Consider the following 10,350-nt stretch of genomic DNA (forward strand, 5'->3'; position numbering starts at 1 on the left):
ATCATACATACGTTTTAATAGTCCAAGCAGCCTGGCTTTATGATATATAAATAATGCTATTAATTAAATCAAGAGGCCTCGGCGACCCCTGATGGGGGTCGGGAACCACTGGGCTACACCTAAAGGGGTGTGCGTTTACATATTTGTGTGTGTGTGTGCTCATTTCCACAAGTGGATACTTCATATTTTCGTGACTTCAACATTCACGTGGACGTTGATGACGACAGCCTACTGCGTCTATCTCATGACTGGATTCAACTGGCTTCTGTCAAGAAGCGCGTACGTGACCTCACAGCTTTCATCAACCTCGGTTCTGCCCGCGTGGAGTTGAAATTGAACAACCAATAGAATCAGTAGTTAGTAACTTTTGGAATTCCTCCAGGACTTCAAATGCCATTTTGTCAGTGAAGGCAACAGAGGTCAGATTCCACTGACCTCCATTTTTTATTAACTCTCAGATGTGAACCACCACATTTAGGGAGGGTGTGATTTAGGGGAAACTGCCCCTTTAAAATACACACACACACACACACACACACACACACACACACACACACAGCAGTCACCTGTTCACAGTGACTGCGGAACTGCCCCGGCAGACAAACACGTTTTGACCATTAACTTCAGCCTTTGAGCCCGGCGGAACTCAGAGCTTGCACCCCCCACGCTGCTATCAGAGCCACACACAGCGTGATGACATAATCCGCGTGTGTTAGCGGGGGACTTTCAGGAGATTCCGGGAGAAAGTTCAGGCAGGAAGTGAGCCGAGTTGAGCTCCGCCGAGTCACGTGACCGGTCTGCTGCTCGCTCTCGGCCTGTCGCTGTGTCCCCGTCCCTCTGCAGCTGGTCTCGGCGGACCCGATCCACCGCCGACCATGGAGATTTCATTTGCGGGCAAACGAGCTCTGGTCACCGGAGCAGGAAAAGGTAAAGACACACACACACACACACACAGGGGCGGTGACATGGGTCCATCCAAACCTTTAAAAGTCCCATATTCTGCTCATTTCAGCTCTATGTTTTTATTCTGGGGCTCCACTAGAGCAGCTTTGCATGATTCACAGTTCAAAAAGTCCTTATGTATCTTGTCCCGGCCCTTTCTGCAGCCCCTCAGCCCCCCCCCCCCCCCCCCCCCTCTGTCTGAAACAAGCTGTTTTAGACAAACTGAACCACCTCCAAAAACCTGAAGAGTAGTTCCTGAGCAGGGGCCGACCGTGGCCGAGTGCGGTGACTGTATAGTTGTGACATCACAACCTTACAGGAAGTCCCGACGGTTGTGTTTCATTTCTCCGTGGACTGAGCGTTCGGATCCTTTCCCAGTATTTATACAGCACCTAGAGCTGCTTTAGAATCAAAACAAGACACTTTCTACTATATGGGACCTTTAAGAACCCCTAATGTCTTAGTCATAGTAATGTTTTAACACTGTATTTATGAATTAAACGGTTCAAATATATTTCAGTTTATTTCATGAGGGTGACCTCAGTGTCTTCAGAATTTTTACCCATCGTTCAAACCCCCAGAACTTTGTTTGAATTCTAGTGTTGATCCCAAAGTTTCCGAAGATACCGGATGTGGATATGACGTGGGACTGCAGCGTAGTGAAGGGAAGCAACCTGTATGAGTCCTAAGAGGAGAGGACATCACAACAAAACTAGAAATAAACGTGGTGACCTGAAAGCAAGAGAGATAAATAGAGCGCTGAAGGGAAGATGTATTTTTGTAGGCAAACCCTGAAGGTAGCATCGCCCTGGTTCCCTCCACTAATAGCCAATGGGATTGTTCCATGGGATTTGGGATTATTCCAGAAAATAAACTCAGATAGACAGATAGATGTATAGTATATTATGGGGGGGGGGGGGGGTTTGTAACGGGCTACAATGTCGTTGTTAGCAGCTCTAAGTGTTTTTTTTTATGTATTTGTGGGCAGCCAGAAGAGGAGGCCGCTGTTTAGACAGATAATGCATAATAATAAAACACAGTAATAATGTACAATTATAGAAGTTATACTTGTTGACGAATAAATGCTGTGAATTCATAAACAAAACTGTTATACACCATGTATTAAATGGTTGTATACTGCTCACAAATGCTAAATACCGGGACCCAAAGCGAAGTGAATGATGATTAAATAACGTGTGAACTTCAGAGGACCGATGAAGGCATTCGATGGATTTTCCGCGTGCCCTCAAAGAGTCTCTCGTCAGTTCCGGCATGGTGAGAAAATGGAGAAGACGAAAAAAAAACACAAAAAAACAAAAGCTTTTGTTGGCGGAGTGCAGTGTGGCAAAGCCCTGAGAAATGTGCGGAATGTGTGCGTGTCAGCTCTGCAGCAGCAGCAGCAGCAGCTCCACTCTGTAATAAGTCTTTGTGTTTATGGATGTTTGCTGTCTCAGGGATCGGCAGGGCCACGGCTCTGGCTCTGGCGCGCTGCGGGGCGGTCGTCACGGCGGTCACGCGCACGCAGGCCGACCTGAACAGTCTGGTGCAGGAGGTACACCCCCCCTCTCCCAACACACACACACACACACACCCTGTCATCCATCTGAGGGGCCCCTGTCCCCGACCTCTGACCCCCCCCCTCCCCCCAAACGCCCTCCTGTGTCCCATTGTGCTCTCACTCCATCTCTTTCGCAGTTCTCCTTTTGTATGGTAAACATGATCCAATATTCAGAAAATCAGAAAAACAGAATCTTATAAGTTGACAGGCCTCAGGCCTTTCTGCCAGAAAGCCTTTCTAACACCAGGTTGACGTTGTGAAACGGTCGCAGTTTGGCTCGGTCTAGGCACCAAAACTACTTGGTTAGGTTTGGTGAAAAGATCATGGTTTGGGTTAAAAGAATAAGTCAACGCTGACTTTTGGTTTCACACGAGACACAAGCAGCAGTCTCCTGGGTGAAAGTCCTGCCTTTCTGGCAGAAAGCCTTGAAGCAGAGATGGTTTAGAAAGGAGACATCGCAACTCAGACTCACTTCCTGTGTCAGTGTCACGTGGGTTTCACCATATAGGAGACAAGCAGCAGGTCCTGAGTCCATTCACTCCAATGAAAGAGTTGAACGTGAGCACAGATTATGACGGATTATTTCACCCCTTAGCCACCAAAGTAAACATTAGACCCATTTTTCATATATTTCACATATATTCCGAACATTCTGACACTAAAATGGCATTTTTCAGACGGACAAATCACAAAGAAATGAACTTATATTAGCACAGATTGCTAATATGTAACAGCCGAGGGACATTATTTCCTAATTGGTCTTAACAAGCAAAAATAAAACCCAGTGTGAATCAGTTTATTTTCATTGTGAGTTATAAAATGGCCGGCGGGCCACGGGGAACCCCATCACAGGCCAGATTCGGCCCACGGGCTGCAAGTTGAGTATCACAGTATGTACTTCGTGCAGAGTTTTACTACCCGCCCCGGCATGTCTGCTGGCGTCTTCCCCTCACAGTGTGCGTCCATCAACCCGGTGTGTGTGGACCTGGCAGACTGGGGGGCCACGGAGGTGGCCCTGCAGGACGTCGGCCCCGTCGACCTGCTGGTGAATAACGCCGCCTGTGCCAGCCTGCAGCCATTTCTGGAGGTCACCGCCGACCAGTTTGACCAGTAAGGCAAAACACAAGATACTTCCGTGATTTCCAACTAGGAAGCAGCAGCAGCAATTAGTCGGCTTCGTCATGTCACCTGTTATGTTGTGTTACATTCTAAGGTGTCTTTCATCTCCAGGTCCTTCAATGTGAATGTGAAAGCTGTGCTGCATGTCTCCCAGGTACAATAACGGCTCCACCTCACTGCACGATGCACGTCCCGCATCCTCCGCTCCATCTTTGTTCTCATGTTGTTGGATGACGTCCAGATATTTCCGCCTTTCCAACCTTTTGATGCTGTTTGGCAGCAGCAGATATAAACGTGAACGGTTAACCGAGGTTTTGGGGTCGGGGGGGGGGGGCAGTGTGTCCAACAAAACCAGCTTCTGTTGAATCACAACAGAACTCTGTTGTCTCTGTGGTCAGGTGGTGGCTCGCGGCATGAAGGCCAGAGGATCAGGAGGCTCCATCGTCAACGTGTCCAGCCAGGCCTCGCAGTGTGCCCTCAGGGAGCACGCCGTCTACTGTGAGTAACAAGTCAAGACAAGTTTCAGTTCTTTTGGACCTCTTAAATGCAGGTAGCTGATAGAGGTCAATCTTTAAGCTGAGCTGACTAGATATCAGATATGATGATATACTGTACGATACTTCGAGCCACGTCTCCCTCCACGCCGGATGTAATAAAACACACTACTAGATCTCCAGAGTCTGCTATTTTGTAGATTTATTGAAGAACAAACCGGAGTACAATAAATAAATCGAGCTTGTCCAGGGAGCAACTAACACATCTCTGGGCGTGCATCCATTCCTGTGGCAAAATATGCTCCTCCTAATGGATTGTGATGTGGTCTGATTGGTCAATAGTTCAATCAGTCAAACATGGAACTTGGAATGACCGCATGTGTCCAGAGGGAAATCAAATCAATTCAATTCAAGGAAATGTGGGACACCTTTGTGCTCAGGCTGAAAGCAATGAGTGAAACTGATGGATAAAATGACGGCACCTGTGGAAAAAGTACTATACCTCGTGTTGATATATACTATTAAAACATTGATTTTTTTTTTTTTAATTCATATTTATTTATTTATTTTCTGCCCTTTTTAAACATTATTAATATCTTTAATATCTCTTTATGGCATGACAATGTTCTTTCAATGCCAGTCAACATAATGTTAACGTAACGCCGAACACATCTAATCACACGTCTAGGTTAGATTATATTCTACTCTATCTATTCTACTTCAGTTCTAATTATTAGAATTAGCATCATGCCCGACTCGGCAAGAAACGTAATGTACATTTGTTACAGGCGTTTCCTTTTTGTGCATGCATTTACTGTGTCATAACTAAATGGAAAAACACGTTAAAAGGACAAAATTATTTCGCTTTTTAATAACTGAATGAAGCCTTTTTCGTTGTGACATGAATTCCCCCCATGCCACATTGACATCAAACGACAACACAGAAAGCAAAGTGAAGACGTGTGCTGTCCATTAGAGAGCAGCATAGACCCTCCAACAATAAAGGCAAAGTATTAGCTGGCTTTCATGTAGTCTGACTCACCGGGTGTAGTGCTGTTGGGATAAGTTTCAGTCTGTTGACACGTCTGGTTTTCTTGTCTTTTTCTGTTCCCGTCGTCGTTCAGGTGCCACCAAAGGAGCCCTGGACATGCTGACTAAAGTGATGGCTCTGGAGCTCGGACCCCACCAGGTGCCCTCTGCTTCCCTTGATAAATCTCGTCTCATTAGATATGATGCCAATGTTAGGCGACATCAGCCAACTTAAGCAAACTTCTACACGAGTCAGTTCTCTTAACTTTCTCCTGCACTTGCGCCGCTGTTAAAGTGGCTTAGTGTTTTAAACAGTACTTTAGCATTTAGCATGGCCCCCAAATGGTAACTAGCAGCCATCTCTTAATGGCGCTCTCAGCGATCGAATGTCGGATGGAAATTGTTTTAGCTTGAAGTGCCGAGTTTTGTGTCCCGCTCAGATCCGCGTGAACAGCGTGAACCCCACAGTGGTGATGACCGAGATGGGTCGCCTGGGCTGGAGTGACCCCGAAAAGGCCAAGACCATGACCTCCCGCATCCCACTGGGCCGCTTCGCAGGTCAGACCACATGTACAGTACACCTACACATTAAACAGATCAATGTGCGTTGTTGAACTTTGCCAGTCCTCGTGCTAAGCTAGGCTAACCGCGTCCTCAGCTCCGGCTCTGTACTTAGCACACAGACATGAGACTGATATCGATCTTCTCGTCTCGCTCTCATCATGAGGGCAAATAAGCATTTCCAAAAAAAAACAAAAAAAAAACTACGTCTTGCCTCAAAAAGAAGGACACTCGGCCTCCTCAGAGAGTTCATACCAGGGTGCTGAGAAGGAGGCCGATGGCCGATTCAGGTTCAGGAATGTGGATTCCGTCCTGGTTGTGGTAACAATGGAGCAGCTCTTTACCCTTGCCCTGCCCACCCAGCCTACGTGGGTTTATTATGTCCTTCTCACAGCTGGAGCGAGAGCTGTGTCCACATTCTCTGCAGTGGTTTGCGCGTTCTTGGTTCAAGACCGTGCGACCAAAGACTGCCATCAAATCAGAATCTGATCTTATTGTCAGCGCGGGTATAAGTATACACACACACTTCATAAATGAGTTGACTGTGCTCCCCTGTGTGTGTGTGTGTGTGTGTGTGTGTGTGTGCGCGCAGAGGTGGAGGACGTGGTGAACAGTATTTTGTTCCTGCTGAGCGATAAGAGCAACATGACTAACGGAGTCACTCTGCCGGTGGACGGAGGCTTCCTGGCCTGCTGACCGACACAGCCCCCCCCCCCTCCCCCGCCTCGGGACTCTGACTCCGTCTGCTCTGAGCAACAAGAACAAATACTTCCTGTCTCATTACCTCACTTCATTGTTACAAATAAGTAAGTCAGTAATTAAACTCAACCAACGTCTTACTTTCCTTTGTTGTTTGTGCTTGTTTATATGTAAAATTGCAGCATGTTTCTTTTGCTGTTTATGAGTGATTTTGAGTTATTGGTCATTAAAAAGGGATGAGGTTAGAAACAGGTCGTAAAAGATGATGTCGAGGGTTATTTACAATCATAACGGCTGAGGCACCAGAAGAATTTTATATTATTGTTATTATTATTATTATTATTATTATTATTGCAAACCATGGGACTTAACCATTAATACCAGTAAAACGAAAGTGGTCATTTGGATCATGGAAAAATGTAAGAAATTTCCTGAATTAAAGTTTAGGCATAACGTTTAAACACACTGGCCGTTTTGATAAAGCTGGGAGGGCAGTGTGTAAATCCACAGAAACACAGCAACCTGTTTTACGGGAACACAAGCCCTTTAAGGTCGGGAACCAGTGGTCTTACTGTAAGTTTAGATATAGAATTGTGAAGAAAAGTGCATCCAAAAATCACATGATTGTATTTACGGTGTGGTCATGGAGATATCATGAAGGCAGTGACCCCGAGGTCCTGAAACCAGGCTAGAGATATCAATCCAGAGTACATTCAATCTCAGGTTGAGCTTACAGTCAAAGACGTGGATGTTCAGGACTGGCATGATGAGGTGTAATAATCACGAGGTGTAACAACTGCAGATATTGATATTGTAAATTACAGTTTCCCTTCAAAGTGCTTGTTAACGAACTCTCTGAATCACAGAAGGAAAAGCAGCCACGTTGAAGATGAAACTGGACCAGGTCTGAATCATACGACCAATCAGGGTTAGCCAGCACATAACTGGCCAGTCACATCGACTCTGCACAGACGAGGGCGTTTTACAGGAGGTTCCGCCTTCCGGATTGGAGCGTGAATCAGAACGGTTGGAAGAGAGGAATCAAGACGCAAGAACCCCTGATTAACCCTGATTGGTTGTTTGATTCAGACCTGGTCCAGTTTTTTTAAAAGACCAAATACAAAGGGGGGGCGGGTGCTCACAGACATTTTTTTTTTTTTAAAGGAGCCCTTCAATGAAATATGACATGCAACGGTCAAAATGAGTTATTTCAACTGAAATTATAATTCAATAATATTGCCTAGTGCAGCTTTAATGAAACAACACTATGGGATTACCCCAAGCACTGGGCTGTGAAGAACAAATCACGACAGGCTGCTGAGTACCTTACATATACATTTGTATTTAGTATACAAAAAATTGAAATATTTCACCACACAGACATGTGAAGTAATAAAAAATAAGACAAAAAGTTGGAACAAGTATACAAGTCATTTTACATTACATACGTACATGGCCAATGCATTTCATCATATAACCTCTCCTAAGAATTACAGTGGGTCAGATAACCAGAGAACTTCCATGCAATAATAGATTAGAACTTTTTTTGCTGTGTTTCTCAGCTACATTTCGACACCTTAGCTAGGCAGGACCACAAAACATGATTCAACCACACAGTTTGCTATGCCAACCAAAGACAGCGCGACAAGAGTGGCCCGCAGTGCTGCGTCTCGCCACGCGAGGGAGACAGACACACCGCGGGCCTTGCGACCATACAGAAATGCATTTCATAAAAGGTGCCGTCGGCACCGTTTGCCACAACGACAAACTGCACAAAGATTGGCCCCTTTTTATTGTACACTTTGTTAGCAACACTTCTAACTTCAACATGAGCGACTACAGTTTAATCCCTTTAGTTTGAGTTGTTTTAGTTTTTAAGAGCTAAATATTCAGGTACATGTAGATAGATATTCATAACGCATTCCTTTTTCTAAGGATTATTCTGTGTATCACTAGATGTCATTAATATCCTTTTTTTTTTCTTTCTTTATGCCCCCACAGATTGTTGAAAAGTCTTGTGTATTACTACAATACAATATGAAATAGTACCAAAAACTGGACACTAAAAAACTTGGCTTAAAACAATACTGTCTTTTATGCACTACCCCAAACTGTCAAACAAAAGCTGTCTCGCTGATAGTGACGCGTGCTCATCCACACACACCCCCACAAACACCAGCGTTCATATACACGCCTGTGACACACACACACACACACACTCACTCACTCACTCACACACACACACACACACACACAGAGGAACAGAGACAAGATCTAAACAATGGGATAAATTAAGACAGAATATTTTAAGACCCATGCAAGCTCCTCCACCCCCAGAGGCAGAACTCAGGCAGCAAGGTTGTACAGCCCCCGTGTTTGGCATGCTTATCTGTCACATGTTCACAGTTAGATGAAGTTACCCAAAGAACACTTGACTAAGATCAGATGACAGAACACAACTGTTTTCAAGGAACAGATCGTTTTTTTTTTCTCCCCCCCCCCACCATGAGAGGGAAGAGCGCAGATCGGATAACGTTTGTTTGCTGGTAAGTAACTTCAGGTCGTTTGACGAAAACGATCGCAACTCGAGGGTTCACTTTTTCCAGAGCCTTCGACCACACGGCTTCGTTAGCAAAGAAGACCCGGTGAAATGACCCACAGAAGTCTTCGTCGATGAAGACCATGAGATAGGGTTGAAAGAAAGAGGAAGTTGAGACTATTTTATATATTATTAAGTTGAGCCTGAAGGTGAATTCTTGACCTTGTAAATAGCAGTTTTCAGACGCATCTTCGGGCAACGAGGTGTGGCCAAGAGCTCCGGTAAAAACCAAGGTAAGTGGACCCGATGCCTGATGAGAATTCTTTTTTTTTGTTTGTTAAACTACGATTCACAAGGTCAAGAATGAGCCTTCACACCCAAACCTAAGGTCATTTTTTTAAGGATTGAGGCTAAATGAGAAAAGCCAAGTGCGATGAGGGTCACTGGAGTTCAAAGTTACGCTACGTCGCTTCCATATAATCTTTCAGAGGAGCGCGCTCGTAGTTTTGCCCATCACTCCTGTCGGTATCAATAACACTGTACCCGCTAAAGTAATATTTGATGTCTGAAAGGGCAAGAAACCTGGCCAGCTTTAACCCCTCACTGGACCCCCATTAACCCCCATTCCTTTGAATTTGTCCAATGAATGAATGAACACTACCTGGCCCCAGATTTGTGGTCATTTGATTAAATACACTGATTATGCAATATAAAACGGAAATATCTTAAAGTCTTAACTCTACATTTGGCACAGGGCCCCTCTACAAGACAGGGCCTTCAAGATTTAAGTACAAATGTTGGACTTCTCAGGGAATGACTTGGCGAGTGCAATGTTATTACTGATCGGAATGAGGACTAAAACTACAAAAATTTAAGACGCCGTGCTCTATATTCGTGAAATTTAGTGAACGCGGGCAGTAGTGTGTTGTTTTTACTGTCAGTTCCAACAGATTTCGGTGTGCATGCCAGGAAGCATGCTGATCTTAGATCAGGAGCTGAGGGTAACTTCAGACCTGAAGGCGTATTCACAGTTCACTTTCTACCTAGTCAACACTGCATTAATTCAAGCAAGCATGGCTGAGAAAGAAGAGATGTCGCAGTATGAAGACAAGTAATAGAAATCTTTGTCAGCCCTCATGGCAACTTGATGTTGTTCTATGAGTACAAAGTAGGTGGACAGTCAGATGTCTTTCACAGAGAACCTATGAACCTATTCAGTAATGGTAAAAAAATCGGATTTAATACTGGTCTTGTAACCAATATCGCTTTGAAAAAACATCAATATAAAGAAAGCAATCTCAGCAGTGCACACTCACTCTCGCTAGTTTTTCTCTCTCATCCCCTCATCCAGAGAAGTAGTGGTTGTTGTTCATGGTGATGTGGTGTAGTGTTATAGCAGTGTTTCCTCC

General features: G+C 44.8%; 1 protein-coding gene across 1 annotated transcript; it reads left to right on the forward strand.

The window, feature by feature from the left end:
* The first annotated feature begins 572 nt into the window (after positions 1-572).
* Positions 573-6,543, forward strand: dcxr (dicarbonyl/L-xylulose reductase). The gene is made up of 8 exons (XM_070927211.1): positions 573-927; positions 2,397-2,494; positions 3,456-3,610; positions 3,731-3,773; positions 4,018-4,117; positions 5,238-5,302; positions 5,583-5,700; positions 6,296-6,543. Exons 1-8 carry the CDS (start codon positions 876-878, stop codon positions 6,397-6,399), a joined length of 735 nt encoding a protein of 244 aa, XP_070783312.1. The 5' UTR covers positions 573-875; the 3' UTR covers positions 6,400-6,543.
* Positions 6,544-10,350: the final 3,807 nt, after the last annotated feature.

Source organism: Enoplosus armatus, chromosome 20 (assembly GCF_043641665.1).
Source record: "Enoplosus armatus isolate fEnoArm2 chromosome 20, fEnoArm2.hap1, whole genome shotgun sequence".
NCBI classification, from domain to species: domain Eukaryota; kingdom Metazoa; phylum Chordata; class Actinopteri; order Centrarchiformes; family Enoplosidae; genus Enoplosus; species Enoplosus armatus.

What these genes read in the sequence shown, in the direction of transcription:
- dcxr (XM_070927211.1), top strand. Translation starts at nt 876, where the DNA reads ATGGAGATTTCATTTGCGGGCAAACGAGCTCTGGTCACCGGAGCAGGA. An exon ending in GGTCACCGGAGCAGGAAAAG is followed by an intron (nt 928 to 2,396) that starts GTAAAGACACAC and finishes TTGCTGTCTCAG; the next exon opens with GGATCGGCAGGGCCACGGCT. An exon ending in CTGTGCTGCATGTCTCCCAG is followed by an intron (nt 3,774 to 4,017) that starts GTACAATAACGG and finishes CTCTGTGGTCAG; the next exon opens with GTGGTGGCTCGCGGCATGAA.